This window comes from Ammospiza nelsoni, chromosome 3 (genome assembly GCF_027579445.1).
Source record: "Ammospiza nelsoni isolate bAmmNel1 chromosome 3, bAmmNel1.pri, whole genome shotgun sequence".
In the NCBI taxonomy this organism is placed as follows: Eukaryota; Metazoa; Chordata; class Aves; order Passeriformes; family Passerellidae; genus Ammospiza; species Ammospiza nelsoni.
In genome coordinates, this window is record NC_080635.1 from 84,620,862 (window position 1) to 84,636,921 (window position 16,060).

Here is a 16,060-nt window from a genome sequence, read left to right on the forward strand (position 1 = left end):
GCGTCCGCGGCTGCCGAGGGCAGGTTCATCCACACGGAGAGTAAACACCCGAAGTTCCGCCGGATCGGGTTTCAGCCTCCCCCTGCCGCGCCCCGAGGGGCTACGCGAGGAGGGCGGCAGCCTGTGTGTGCTTTAAGGAAGGGCGCTCGTTGGAGGGGGCTCGGCGCTCTCCGCAGCCTGCCCCGCGCTTCCAGTGCCCTTCGCTGACGCTGTCACCTCTGCCGGGGGCAGCTGAGGGAGCGGACAGGGCACTGCCTTCGTCGTCGTCCTTCACTTCCTCCTCCTGCTCTCCCGGCCCCGCTGGGAGCGCTTCCAGGCAGCGGCGCGCCGGGAACCCAGGAAGCCGCCTCGCTACCCGGGTCCGCCCGTGCCAAGAATCGGCGAAAGAGGCGGCACGCCCGCGCCCTCCCTCTCCCCAGACCCACTCCAGCCGCCTCTCCGCGGGCTTCCCGGCCAGCGGGAGCAGAAATAGCCTTCCCCTTCCCCGGCAGCTCGCCCCCGCCCCAACACCTCCTCTTCCCCGCCGCAGCCGGGCCCGGAGTTCCCGGTAAACAGGCGGCTTCCCCGCCCGCCCCCCGCGGGGCTGCGGCCGCGGGCCGGGGACCCGCCTGACGAGAGCTGCGCCAGGGACATCAATATTTCAGTGGCTCCTCAGCGCGGTTCTAATTAAAGGCTCGGGCGATGCGCGCCCCCCCCGTCCCCATCTTCCCGCCGCCCCCTCCCACTCCAAACACACACACTTGGGACCGTCTCCTTACGTCGGAGAGCAGAGAAGGAGTGACTGAGCCCTGCCCGGGAGAACCGAGCAGGGGGAGGGACGGGGGGGACCGGGGCGGGAGGGGAGAGAGGGCGGGAAGGGGGGGCTTGTGCAAGCAGCGACGCTCCCGAGGTTGCCAAGTGGACTTTTATTGTTTTCCACCCACTTCCAAGTCGATACTATCTGCCGTCTCATGTCCATCCTATAGCCTATATAAGCGGCTGCGCTGGGGCTAGCGGCGATGGAGTAGTTTGTGGATACGGCGGGAGCGCAGGGACGGGAGGGGGGCGGGCGGGCCAGCCGCGGAATACTCGGACTCCCTGCCGTTCGCTGGCTGCTGCCGTCCGGGGAGCGGCTCCCGGGGGAAGACACCTCGGCGTCTGGGACAGAGACACAGGTAAAGCGGCCAGCGAGCGCCAGCAGCCTTCTTCCCCTCTTGCTTCCCTCCCCACGCCCCCATCCCTCCCGCCCCGCCGGGCCGAAGCACTGCGTGCGGCGGGACCGGTGACAGCCGGACCCCGCCAGGGCTGGCAGGGCAGAGCCGCCGCACGGACCGGCCGTGTGTGAGGGGCGCTCAGTTGTCCTAAGGCGAGCGGCTCTGGGCATGATGCTGGCCGCTACTCCTGCAGGGTAGGGGAGCGGGGAAAGAGAAAATGGGGAGACTGGCAGTGCTGTCCCCTGCCCCGGCCGGCTGCCCCCCAGCCGCGCACCTCCCGTCCCGCCGCTCCTGCCCGCAGTCCGGCCGCGGAGGCCCGCAGCGAGAGTGGGGACAGCTGTCGCGGGTGTCCGGCGGAAACTTCGGGGAAAGTTGTCGCCCCTCGCCCGTGCTCCTCCGCTCCGCGGCGGGGCGGGGAGAGGCGGGGCGGAACGCCCGTCCCGCCGGGGATCGGCTCCGCCGGGGCACCCCCAGCCTGGCCCCGCTCCGGGGCTGCGCCCCCCGCCCGCCCGCGGGGCCCGGCGCCGGCTGCGGGGAGGCCGAGCCGCGCTGCCCGCGGCGCTGGGGGCTCTGCCCGCGGGCCGGGCGCTGAGGGGCGCGGGGGCAGCGGCCGAGCCCCGCGGACCCCCCGCCCCGACCCGCCCCGCCAGCCCCCGCAGCCCCGAGCGGTCTGTGCCCCGCCTTGTGTAACCTGCCAAGCGGCCGCCGCTCTTTCCTTCGCTAGTGTTTCCGATTTCACCCCTACGAGTCTCCCCACTTTCGACCCACCCCAATTTTCTCTTCCAGTGAAACAGGAGACCTCGCATAGCAGCGGATCCTTCCTCTTCATCCCCTCATGCACTCTTCAGGTCGGACTGCAATGAGTGGACTGAGGTCTTCTGGGCTGCTGGGGCTTGTACTCTTAATGCTCTCAGCAGGATACTGCAAAGAAAAAACAGACTCCACAGATTTGAAGGACAAGCAAAGTCTCTTAAATCTCATCATGGAGATCATTCAGGAACTGAAAAGGTACCACCTGGAGAAGGACAGTGGGATGCAGTACTTCTCCAAGCATGACTATAACTTGGATCGAAGGGAAGTGGCCGACTATGGAGGGTACCAGGACGAGCAGAGAGTTGGTAAGTCACAATCCATTTTTTTTCCCTAAGGTGCATCGGTGAATGAGATAGTGCATCAGGTTACTAATTTTGTATTAAGTATTCACCACTTGAAATACGTGCAGATTCCATTTGGTATCAGAAACAGACACAGATGGCAAATTTGGAATAGAAAACCTCCATTCACATCTCAGAGCCTTTTACTCTCTGGATAATGAACTCAACTGAAAGTCCAACTTCCTGTGGCTTTGAACAAAACCTAATAATATGGGAAAAGACTTAAATGGGGTGAGATCAAAGAAACAAGGGATGAAAACGCTTTTTTCCTGGAAGGTTACCACTTATTATCATGTGCTTGGTTTAAGTGTTTCTTGGAAATGACCCTGGCAAGAATTCTCCTGCACGACTGTAGTATGTCCTTAAAGACCTTACACATAGAAGTCTTCCCCACAGCTCAGCTTCACTGAACTGAGTTGTTCACCCTGCTTGTTAGTTCCTTTTGTACTCCAGAGGTAGCACCTTTGAAATACCAGGGAACTGAGACAGTGCTCCTCTGTCACTGTGCAGGCTGTGACCAGTTTGGGACACTCCTGAAGCCATCCTTCTGCTCGTTTGATTGGCTCTTATCTAACCTGCTTAGTTTGGTGATGTACTTCTGTGCACGCAGTTGAAACATGATTTAGTTCCTCCTGCTGCCATGTTTAGTGTTCCCTGTCACTCCCAAGCATCTGCAGTGTTACTGCTGCTCATCTGATCCCTCCAACTGAAAGTGACTTTCTGAATATTTTCCAGCAAATATCTACTCAAGTTTTCCCAAGCTGGCTTTCATTTTGATAGTATGCTGCTTATTTTGTCTTTATTGATCTTTTAAAGCTTCATTGTACCTTTTTGCCATTCTCATTCATAATTTGCATTTATTGGTGGCTGTCATGAAGATGTTGTTTCTCTATTGGGATGATTAATGAATGCACAGAGGAAGAGAGTTCTGTTCTCCATAAGGTCAACACAGGAGAGAAAATTTTGTTTTACAAATGTTGAAGAGTCAAAGAGACCAGATTAAGCAGGGAACTGTGATGTGCACAACTCTAAATCTCATCTTGGAACATGGGCATAGTTTTGGTCACCCTGTGGGTGCAAAACATCTGGCTTGTGTAGAACACTTATCTACAAAATTAATAATTATGCTTCAGAGCGGATTAGTTGGTAGTGTTGTTACTGATTTCGAAGCAGGATTTTTCATTCTGTTATTGTGATGGAGTTTTTCCCAGCAACTCTGAAAAGGAACTACTAGTTAGAGTCTTTCATTTCAGTTTTGGCATCACTTTCCTAGTGAGCTTGTCCCATGGGAAGTTTCTGAGTGAAGCATGTGTGTTTTTAATGCTCTTCATGACATAATTAGGTCAAATAGGATAAGGTCAATTTTACTTACACCGACTAAAGTTAGAAGTAAACGAAGAATGACTTTCGAGAAGTGTCTAAATTCACAAGTGAATCAGATCTGGATGGAAATGCTCTCTGCTTTATATCTGATAAGAGGTGCCAGGGGAATGAAAAAGGCTGCTCAGGCATTCATGGTCAAGTAAATAAAGCACCATATAGTGTATCATACACAATCAGCACTAAGCCATCAGCACAGAGTTTGTAACAGAAAGCAATCAAAGATAGCTGTAAATCAGGAAGTCACAAGCAGGGGTTAGGGCTAAAATGGATTTCAGTAAACTAGTTTCATTTTGCCATCTGCTGAACACAAAACACAAGGCGGTAAACCACAAACATAGGGAGCCAGAAGAGAGCAATTTGCTTGGAATAATTTCCTGTGAATTTTATTTACTGCTGGGGGAGGGAGGGAAGATTCCTGTAAGTAGATCAATCCAGTTTCATGATTACAGTAGAGCAGTGCTTCTACAGACATACCTGGGACAGAGTAGTGGTTACATTTGTATAAGAGAATTAGAAGACACAACCCCAGACTGGAATATATCGTTGAGTCTTCAACACTCGTGTAATATGAAAGAATTTAAATCTAGGTAAACTTCACAATGAAGTTCATAGAGAACTAAAATCTGACTCTTAGTTAATAACCATCGTCATTAATGATTTCTCACCTATCAGACATTGTTTCATCAGTACTGTGTTTCACAAAGCATTTTACAAGGTCTCCCTATGTGAAGTGACTGCTTGCAATTTGGCCTACTGTATGCAAAGGACTTCTGCCCTCCATGCACCTGTCAAGACATACTGCTGATGTTGCTGGACAGAGTATTCCTTGTCTTCACACTATGCTTGGCAAGCATAGGTCCAGTGCAGCAGCAGAGTAACACTATTCTTTTTTCTGTCCCACAGAAATAGTTCCCAGAGATCTGAGGATGAAAGACAAGTTCTTGAAGCATTTAACAGGTATGTTTCAAGTTTGCATTGGTATCCCTATTTCACATACATACCATAAGCTACACTGCTCTACTTTGAGCTGTGCTGATTGATAACTTATTTTTTCTTTATCTTTCAGGTCCACTCTACTTTAGTCCAAAATGTAGCAAACACTTTCATCGGCTTTATCACAATACAAGAGATTGTACCATCCCAGCATGTAAGTAACAAAAGCAGGCACTTCCCTAAAATGAGAGGAAACTCTAAAATTTATCAGTTCTATCAAGTATCAGTAGTGATACAATGTCAGAATGCATTCCCTGCAAAGAAAAATTTGGACTGCTCTAAAATGTACGGAGTATTCTCTACAGCATTGCTAGAACAGCATCAGCATTGCAGAGAGGAAAATGGAAATAAAACTTTCTCATTGCAAATACACTGTGTAGAATGGCTGTGAACACTGCATCCTTAGGTACTGATATATTTGCCTCCTGGGTTCCAAACCATGTGTTTGCTTTTCCTCTCACAAATATCTCATATTTAATTTTTCGTGCTGTAAATTCAAGACAAGATCACAAATCCAGGTGGGGTTATTTTACTTTTCATTGATTATATATGTAAAACACATTTTATAGACATTTTCTATTTTGACTGTTAAGCTACCAGTCTCCCAGTGATGTTGACAATGAATCTTTGCAACACTTGTCTTCAGTGAATTATAAAAGTATAACTTGTTAGCTTAGGAAAAAAAAAATAGTGCTGATGGACACAAGTAAGCAAAAGCCGCTTATGATGCCTCATCACTGTTGGCAGCACAGAGAATTAAATAAAAATCAAACACTGACATTTATCAGTCAGTAGATGTGACTCCAGATTCATACTGAGGTGGACCTGTTGAGTAAGCAGATGCTATTTTAGTACAGCCTTTTCAGAATGGAAGCACACTTTATTTTACTTGTCTGAGGTCAACCAGTTGGGTCAGTAGCAGAGCTGGGAATAGAAACAAGAGTTACAGATTCCAAGTTTCTAGTATTAATAAATATTTCAGCCCAGTGCATTTTAAAGGCATATTTGGTAAGAATTGTGCACATTTTCTCTATTTGTAAGGCTGCAGATCAGGAATTCCTTGGAAACACAAGGATTTCTAGATGACAGGTAACCAGATCACCCTCTGTTTACATGGGTGGAGATGTGAGTTGTTCATAACTTCTCTGTTCTGAACAAGCAATGGTCATTACCTTTTTCATAAGGATCTCAACACAAATGTCATTTGGCTCAGCACTAATGAGTACTCCAAGCTGTGAAGCTAAAAACTAGTTGGCCTTAAAGGCTCTAAATTAGGCTTTTCCTCCTGACAGGTGACATACCCACCAACATAATGTCTGGATAATGGAGGATCATTTGTATGAGTGGAAATTATACCATAACTATGCTGTGAGTTGGGATTGTTAACATTTCATCTCCAGATGAAACATTAGATGTAGTTACCCATTACTGAAATAAAGCCTAAAAGAAGTGAACATCACCTACTGGGCTGGACTGACTAGCATATCTTTAAAGTAACTTTCTTCTAGGAAAATGAGACAAACAGCCTGCCTTAATTCTTCATGCACAGAACAATGTAACTTTTTGATAATATCCTGACTTCAGATTATACTGTTCCTTGTGTATAGAGATCTGAAGGCCAAACAGCAAAGAAGCAAAAAGTGTCTCTGATGCTGCAGTGTGGTGGTAGCTAGTACAAAACTTTGTGTTGGCATACTTTCTAGTACTTTGTACAGTGTAGTAGCATTGGTACCTGAAATATAATTTACTTTTCTGTCTGTCCATAACCAACTTTCAGAATATTTTCTTTCAGTTTTTTATGGAAATTAAAAAAAAAAAACCTTTTGAGTAATTTCTTTAGTTTTGCATTGGTTCCATGTCTTACTATGAATGCATGAAAAAGGTGAAGATACCTAAAATATGAATGACTAACAATAGGACTTCAGTGCAAAAACATTTTTACTAGTTTTAAGATGAAACTTCATGTTCCTCTGAATGTGCATCATATGGTCATCTACTTGGGCTGGACTTAAGATTTGCATGAATAGAAGATGTTATTTGTCTAATTTAAGTGTTCCCAGGAAGAGAATCTGTTGGAGAGTGGCATTACTTAATATTAAGTTGACAGACTTGCTCATTGAAGGCTGGATTTAAAGGTGGATGAGCACTATTTATTCTTTCTCTAATATGGAAATACTAGAGTCACATGTTTAGATCCTGCATGGAAGCACAGGCACAGATGTATAAATTTTAATACATACATACATACACTTGGAGAGCCTCCAAGCACTTTCATGCTGTTTGTTTACAGATAGAACATGTGCAGAAGTCAGTTGCATAGGTGGACGTGCCATTAGACATGGCTTTTAGTTATTACCCAGTTTTTATACATTCCTCTTTTAAGTCAAAAGAGTTGATTTTTATTCTGTTGCAAACGAAGGTATTCATTGAACTTTGCAATGACACTAATTTGCACACTGAAAGCGATTTTGATTTTTAAAGGCAAATTTGATTACTTTGGTAATCTAGTAATGCTTTTTTGTTCATACAGACTATAAAAGATGTGCCAGGCTTCTTACTCGACTGGCAGTAAGCCCTATGTGCATGGAAGGATAAAGGTAAGCTTTTTCTTAGCAGAAATGACATTCCACTGCATAGCAAAGCAGCAGATGTTGTATTTCATACATGAAAATTCATGGGAGTATAATAACAACTGTCCTTTAGATAAGGTATTCCCCTCCCAGAGGACTTGAAGTAACTGGCTTAATCTGGCAAATTTTGGCATTAAGGAAAGGGTACCCCCTACTGGAAGTCATTACATAAATGTCCATGTGCATTATCTGTGAATTATTTATAGCAGCATACAGTTAGCAGATAGTGAATTTGTTGTTGCAGAACAAAACACAGCAGCTGTGGCTTATTTTTCAAGAGTTTACTCAGTACACAACTGCCTGTATCGACAGCAGCAGCCACCCTTTTATGTGTGCAGCTGTAGATCTGTGCTGTACTCAGTAGTATGAGTTAATATATACATAGCTGTACACATCAAAGCTTCATGAATGCAGATAGGTCACAGGTGCTTTTACAGTAATTCAGTTAAAATGTACTGCTAGTAGCATTGATAAACTATCTTCAAGCTATTTGGATTTTTTGGGATTTCCTTGTGTACACCTCTCATGTCTAGAGGTTAATTCCCTCCTTCTTTGCCTAGATGGGCCTATATTTCCCAAAAATACTTGGGAAGTTTCATCATGCACCAATATAAAAACAAAAGCCAGTCAACCAAACCAAAAATTACTCCCAAACTATGTGCAGAGAACTGTAACATAAGAATACAGAAGGACTAATTTACATTCTGTTTTCAACCTTTACCTGAGACAAAATGTGATCTTGGACAAAGGGATAAATAATAGCCATGTGGATTTGTCAGTAACAAATGCTGTCAAACCAAGATGCTTTTAACTCTGTGACAAAATACACATCTTGTGGAAGGAATCTGTGAGAAAAGTAATAAATATTAAGCATTTTATTTTCTTTTAAGCATTGACACTGTTTTGCACTTCCCTCTCACAATCAAGCTGGGGAAATATGATCAAGATAAATGTAAAAAGGAATGGGAAAAATACATAAGTTGTTTGTGCTTCACTGTCAAAACTGGAAAAATGTACTGACCAATGTCACACAGCTTCATTATGGGTTTGATATTATTCAGTATTTTCATTAATAACTTGGGCAGTAGAATACTGTATTAATGTATTTCAGTACTATAGGACAAGCAACCATGATACAGTTCAACCTTGAAATTAAAAATAATCTTGGAAAATAAGCCAAATAGTCTAAAACCAGGATGACAGATAAAGAGCAGAATTATGAAGTCCTGTAGGATTATTCAGCCGCAGAAATACATGGAATTTGGTGAATAGTTAGACAGTGCTGTTGAAAACAGAGGTGGTTGTGGACTGCAAACTAAGCGAGACAGCAGTGTTACACTTGAAGAATGTCAAACTATACTGGAATGTATAAGTAGAATCATAGTTTATGAAACTCCTGACACAATTACTGTTACTGGAATATTATATTTAATTTAAGGCACCACACTTGAAGACATACAGGTTCTTCTTGTATGAGTCCGAAGAAGAGCAACATGGATGACCAAAGGATTAGAAAACTCAGTATACAAGAACAGTTACAGGAATTAGGATTATTTAATCTAAAGAAAACATGATTGCAGGAAAACCTGATGGAGCTATTCAATCTCATGAAGGGTTTCTACAAGTCATTCTCTCTATCCAGTCTGGATAAATGAGACTTAATTTGTTTAACTTTGCAAATAGGTGAATAATATTATTACCAATACTAATAAGCAGATACATCAGAGTGTGAAATTCTTTTCTCCCTTTCTTTAGAAAATTTTATCTCTATCTTAACAACCTGCCATGTAAACATGTAATTGTAATATGAAGGAATAGCAACTAAAGTAGTTCACATCTCAAACTGGAAGTCTATTTAAAAATATCCTTTTCTCAAACAACCTTTGCACAACATATTTCAATGTCAGCAACTGTCCACTTCTTTTATTCACACAGACACAAATCAGTGGTGGTAGACTCCTTAAGCAGCCTCACTTAGCAGAAAGGAAGACTATCCTCTACCACATACATCTGGAGATGCACAGGTGTCCATAGGATTGAGCCTCTTTTCTCCTCAAGGCTTCTCCACTGCACCAGTTAAATTTGTGTTAAACAAATTACATTTCCTGTTTTGTTCAGTATCTGATTTTGGTTTCATTGCAGGTTTATAAGTGTGCTGAGCTATAGTTGGACTATTACTTTGACAAACTAGTAGTTTTGTGGGATTTTTCAGATCTGTGGACATCTATCTATGTTTAGAGATCAATTTGAAGAGAAGAAAAAATACAAATTTATTTTTATTTGTAGTGCATTTTGGACTGGCACAGCTTTAAAGCACACAAGACATTGAAACCCAGAGCTCAGATCAAACAAGAAAATAACATGTGAAAACAACATGTGAAAACAGGAGTTAGACATGTTACTGTCACAACACATTCCTATGTGGCACATGTGTGTTTACGGTGTGACATGTCTTGTGGAGCCTTAACTTTTTCTCATGTGTCCTATACATATGTAACTGAGCTCCATCTTCTCTTTTTTTAGAGTGTATATTCCCTTTCTGCCTGTCCTACAGACATGAGCAATGCAGGGACCCAGTAACAGCCCTTCAACTTGTTGAGATTGCATGAGTGAAGCCAGAGCAAAAGATTTGTATTACCACATCTCCCAGTTGTCCTTTTTTTTTTTTCCAGTCAGCCTCCCAGGCTGTATTCCCTGGCTGCCACCAGCACCATCACTAATTAATTTTATTCTGTAACCCCTTCTCATGGTCAACACAGCTATGCTAGAGTCCTGTCCTTGATGCTTCTTTTTTTTTTGTTCTGTTCTTCAGCCTCTTTCTTGTGCCAGCTTCCTAATAGTTCCCTTGTCCCATGCTTGCTTTGTTCCACTCCATGCAGATACATCCCACAACTGTTAAGTTGTCCATATCTGCAGTAGGTTAGAGATGCCAGGAACACAATTCTCAAAGTCTTCACCTAAATAAAGTTCACAGTTCAGATCATGAGAAGTTCTGGTGACAGTCGGTGATGAATCTGAAAACTCCTTTGACAGCATTTGTCAAAGCCACTTGGCCACAGTCATACAGATTTTATTACTTCTGTTTGAAAACATCAGGTGCTACTGTTGGTGCTCCATCCCTTTTCCATAACCTGTCCTGTACATGTTTGCTAGAGACCAATACTGATCTCATAACTTACTTTGAAAACTTCTTGCACTGTGAGGAGGAGTTCAGGGTCTATGGACTGCATTATCACATCTTATTACATGCTTCTGTTTTGAATATTTCTTCTAATTTCTGTATTGACAAATATTAATGTGGTTTTAAGAACTTATAAAGCATCTACAGTTATTTCAAATAAACAAAGTAAAGCTAATGACCCACTTTAACACTAATAAATAGAAGACTGGTGCAAGTAGTTGGAGTCTCAGGCTATGCAGAGAAAATGAGGTTTATACATTATAAAAAGTGTGTTAAAGAAATCTACCAGTTGCTTGTTCCTTTAAGATGAAGATGCAAATAATTAATATTTGAACATACAGGTCAAATACCTGTTGCAAAATTCATAACAAGCTTAAAACTGAAATTTCTTTTGGAACTCCAAAAAATCTCTGTAAACCCCTCAAGATGTATTGACCATACTAGTAATATATGAAACAAATGCTGAAAATACAAGATAAAGCTGGAAACTTAAAATACTCCACTAAATATTACATTCCTATACACCATATTATATATCCATTTTTTCAAATTATTCTTAAACCAAGATATTTGGGCGCTTGAATTTTGCTTCAAATATGTTGTAACAATGGAAACAACAGCCCTCAATTACATTCTCCTTTAGACTGCTGCTTTCTCAGAGTAACATTGAGTATATTGAAATGTCAGACACTTGAATTCCATAAAAGTGAAGGTGAAATTTATATGAGAGGATTGTGTATTATTCAGTGAAAGCCTGTTTTTTTTCTAGAAAGTATACCTTGGTCTGTTTTATACAGCTGCTCAGGGCATGTCCAATCACCTCTTCATGATGCCAGGAATTGGTTCCCAAGTTAACTAATTTAAGACTTTTCTCAGAACTACTGCTTTGAGTTAAAAAGGCAGCCAGTGTGCATGGTTACTAGTGTGGCATCATCCAGGTTTATTAAATGGTAGCTCACAGTTTTCCTTCCTGTGAGATGTCTGTGGCTAGCACCAGATGGAACATTTAGAGCTTCATAATCTTCAGTGCATGGATCTCTGTGATCACATTACAGCAGAATTCCACCTGGGTGTGCACACTTAGGAAAAGAATTTTTTTATATATAAGTATGAGGAGGTTCTGCTACAAAATCCTACTGGCACAGTATTTTAAAGTTTATATTGATATTTAAACCACTAAATTCTTCTCATATAGATTAGCTTTTTCTTACAGAGTTTATCATCATGCACAGGTAATAACCAGAATCAAATCTGGAAAGCTGCAATATGCCTTTATAATAGCTTTCATATGTGCTTTTAAAAATTAGCACAATTGGCTGGGGAGTTGTATAGCTACCTATGTTTCCAACAGAGGCAGTAGTCAGATTGCACTCAGGATCTCCACTAAGGCTATCCATCATCCTTCAGCTAAGTTCCAGCCTAATATCTCTAGACTGATGCATATAACAGACTATATGAAATTAAAAAAAAAAAAAAGAAGTAGAACAAATTTATCAATGCTAAAAACCTGTGGTTTCTGAAAACACCAGGGGTTTAGAAAACTGTGATTAGCTGATACAAAACTGTCAAATTCCCCTACAAAAGCAAGTGGAGGTGAGATGACAAATGAGCATCCTAACCACTGTTTTTCACCCCCAGTGAGCTGCATATTCCCATTAGTAATGAAAAAAGTTTTTATTACATTTATTACAGTGTTTAACTTGTAGATTGTACTACACACTGATCAAACCAAAAGCATGTTAATTTCTTCTAAACATCACTTTTTAACATCATAGCTTAAATAGGGTAAAGTAGGAGCATACATACAGAAAATAAGCTAGATGAAAATGAAAGACAATGAAAATTTACATCAGTTTCCCCCTCTAAGGAAGGATATTAAAAAAAAAAATAGAAGTAATTGTCCTATCTGCAAAGCCAGAAAAAAATCCTAGATTACATTAAGATTTTCTGTAACATTATTACATTTCCTAAATAGCTTTCAAAAATTGCAAAACTAAATGTTTAAATAGTACTAACAAGTATTTCTGTATGCACCAATAGCTTGATTTTCAATGGATTATGTCAAGTCCAACTGACTTCGCATACAAATGATTCCATTACAAATTATACTTAAGCAGTAGAAAATGTAGAGAAGCTCAGAGTATCAGAGAATTCACACTGATCATTGGGAGGACAGTTACCTATGTTCAGACAGACAATATGAAAGTTTTAACTGTGAAAAATATCATCAGCAGAATTCTAGTATCAGATTATCACTGGTTTTTACCTCCGCCACGGATTTTTGATGGCTGTAAAACACCAAAGCTTCATCTGGGTCTGTTTGCATGTAAGAGTCTTTCAGCTGTGTAGTTCCTGCTGACTGAAAAAACACTGTACATTATTTATTTCTAAATAAGAACAACAACAGGCATAGAAACATTTGAAACTGGGTGGACAGACTTGCAACATTCAGTGCTCACCTGTCTAGAAGAGGATAGACTTCTAGATATGTCTATGTGTAGGTACACTACATTTTCTTACAAGCTTTAGAGGTGTGGGGGCATAAGGTTGTGAAAATCTTCACTGCTCAGCTTCTGAATCAACATTTCTAGAATATAGACAAAATACATAAGGAGTGTGGAAACCTGTAATTTTGTATTGGTGACTGTGATATCAGTGTCAAAGGCATGACAGTGATCTCATTCCAAGACACTCTTCTAGAAGACTTCAGGCAGCAAATTGAACCACTGCAGCTCCTGCTTAGTTTGTGGTGGCTCAGTGTTGGCATGTTCCAGGGGGTATAGTCATACAAGCAACTCTTAAAAAGTTACTTCTATTTGTTTCTTGTTTATATGAGTCCAAGTTTCTTCACAAAAGGGCCCAATGAAATATCAAATCCTTTAGATGCTTCAAACTGGGCACACCATGAACAGCTCCTGACACCAAGGCATTTAGAAAGCACTTTGCAATCTGTTAATGCTATTCCTGAGGTTTATTCACTTCTTGACTTCACAGATGCAGTCATTGGAACAGATTAACTATGAGTACATTTTTAATAGGTAGAAGGGAATTTCCCCAGTGTCTATCAAAAATGAACCATCAGAGAAAATGATGCTTTCCAGAATTTCAGCCTTGATTAACAAAGCATTAATGTTACAGTTCAGTCAGGCTGGTATGAACTGAGGTAAATCTAAAATTCACTACTGAACTTTCCAAAGTTATTAGTGAATTCTCCAGTTTTATTTGCTACTTTCACGATGATAAACACATTGTCAAGCACATGTATGTGAGTATAAAAATAATGAAAGTCAATTTCTTCTTTCTTTTAATCCACCAGATCTTACTACCACGACAAGGAACACCAAGAACCAAGAGAAGTGCCTTGGAAACCAACAGGGAAACAGAACTTACTACCTTTTAGTGAATTCCATTGTGAACAAGAGATTTATTTTTGCAGATTGACAGACTACTTCCCATAATTCTTTTAACATGCATTTTGTATGTCATCGACAGTTTGCAGATTGACATTCTTTACAGTAGCATAACTGCCAGTAGTACTTAATGCTCCATACTTAAAAACACACTACAATTGATGTGTAATGCTGCCAAAAATTATGTAAACACAAATATTTCACCAAGAAAATTCATGTTCCGTTGCTTAATTCTACAGTTTTAAGGAATGTTTGTTTGTATATCTAGAACGACTAAAGATCTGCTCCACAGTAGTTGTGGTCACTCGATATCCTTCATGCTTATGCAATTTTTAAAAAGTTTGGTTAAAACAGACTTGCATTGGGGTCACATTGTACCCTGGAGTACAAACTGCATGACAAACAGGAATGTTATTCCAAGTAGACATACTTTTTGGGACAGTGGAGCATGGATTTTGTACACAAACACGAGCTGCCATTAATTTACTTTATATAATAAATGTATAAAACATTCCAGTGAACGTGCAATATGTAAATACTGTAAATAACAAGCATAAGTAATAAAGTGTTTGGTATTAAGTTGTTCTCAGTTTGCTCTCTGATCACTGAATCCAGGTAAACAAATTGCCTTCTGGCAGCTACTATCATTTATCCACACTTCCATCTCTTTCCACGGAGTTCCAGTGTAAGAAGGAAAGGTGTACTCACTTCAGAGTTCAGTAACCTGGACACCTTGGATTTATGAGGATGGATAGATCTGTGTGTTTCAAACCCACAGAATGCCCAGACTACCAAGGCTGCTACAATTCTCTACAGCATTATAAAATGGAATATTTTTTAAGACTAACAGATGCTCTGAGGTTTTTGTTTGGGTTTTGGCTTTGGTTTGGGGAGGGGCTCTCTGTTTGTTTTTTAATAATGTGCAGTCTGTTCATGATACTGCAAGACAATCTAATCAGAAGATATCCAGGAAATCCTAGTCTTGTAGAATTTCTAAGGAGTAAGTGTTACGCCAAAAACTTCAGCATACATTTCCCTTTCTTCCTTAAATCAGATATTAAATCCAGTTGTCACAGTAAAATGACTCAAACAGGAAGAAAAAATTTATGTGCAACCTATAAATCCATGTATTGGGTTTGCATGGCCAGGTTTTGGTAGTGGAGGGGCTACAGGGGTGGCTTCTGGGACCATCTACCAGAAGCTTCTCCATGTCCAGCAGAACCAATGCCAGACAGCTCCAGGATGGATGTGCTGGGCCAATCAGAAATGGTGACATCTATGGGATAACACAGCTGAGAAGGGAAAAGTCACTGCACAGTTGTAACTGCAGCCAGAGAAGAGCAGGGTGAGAACATGAGAGGAGCAGCCCTGCAGACAGCAAGCAGGCTCAGTGCAGAAGGAGGGGCAGGAGGTGCTCCAGGCTCCAGAGCTGAGATTCCCCTGCAGCCCCTGGGGCAGCCCATGGTGAGGCAGCTGTGCCCCTGCAGCCCATGGGGATGCACAGGGATGCAGAGATCCACCCACAGCCCATGCAGGAGACCCACACTGGAGCAGGGGGTGCCTGAGAGGAGGCTGTGACCCCGTGGGAGGCCCGTGCTGGAGCAGGGTCCTGGCAGGGACCTGCAGGGCTGTGGAGAGAGGAGCCCACCCTGGAGCAGGTTTGCTGGTGGCACTTGTGACCCTGTGGGGGACCCAGGCTGGAGCAGCCTGTGCCTGAGGGACTGCTCCCTGTGCAAGTGATCCACCCTGCAGCAGTTTGGGGGGAATTGGTGCCTGTGGGATGGACTCACACTGGAGAAGCTCATAGAGAACTATTTCCAGTGGGGAGAACCCCATGTCAGAGTAGGGGAAGGACTCCTCTCCCTGAGCAGCAGCAACAACCTGGGATTGACTGACCATAACCCCCATTCCCATCTCCCTGCACAGCTGGGGGAGGAGGAAGAGGTGGAAGGAGGAGTGGGGGAAAGGTATTTTTAAGGTCTTATTTTACTTCTCATCACCCTGCTCTGAATTTGTTAGTAATAATTTCAGTTAAAATCCCCAGCATGAGTCTGTGTTGCCCATGACACTATTTGGTGAGTGACCTCTCCCAGTTCTTATTTCAACCCATGAACCT

The 16,060-nt window shown here is 42.4% G+C and overlaps 1 protein-coding gene across 1 annotated transcript; it reads left to right on the forward strand.

Annotated features, from left to right (window-relative positions):
* Window positions 1-1,129: 1,129 nt before the first annotated feature.
* Window positions 1,130-14,469, forward strand: ALKAL2 (ALK and LTK ligand 2). The gene is made up of 6 exons (XM_059468433.1): window positions 1,130-1,154; window positions 1,980-2,311; window positions 4,634-4,687; window positions 4,797-4,877; window positions 7,254-7,320; window positions 13,851-14,469. Exons 2-5 carry the CDS (start codon window positions 2,029-2,031, stop codon window positions 7,316-7,318), a joined length of 483 nt encoding a protein of 160 aa, XP_059324416.1. The 5' UTR covers window positions 1,130-1,154; window positions 1,980-2,028; the 3' UTR covers window positions 7,319-7,320; window positions 13,851-14,469.
* Window positions 14,470-16,060: the final 1,591 nt, after the last annotated feature.

Excerpts from the sequence above, each read along its gene's own strand:
- ALKAL2 (XM_059468433.1), top strand. The coding sequence starts at position 2,029 with ATGCACTCTTCAGGTCGGACTGCAATGAGTGGACTGAGGTCTTCTGGG. Across the intron at positions 2,312-4,633 it reads CCAGGACGAGCAGAGAGTTG|AAATAGTTCCCAGAGATCTG; the intron begins GTAAGTCACAAT and ends TCTGTCCCACAG. Across the intron at positions 4,688-4,796 it reads GTTCTTGAAGCATTTAACAG|GTCCACTCTACTTTAGTCCA; the intron begins GTATGTTTCAAG and ends TTTATCTTTCAG.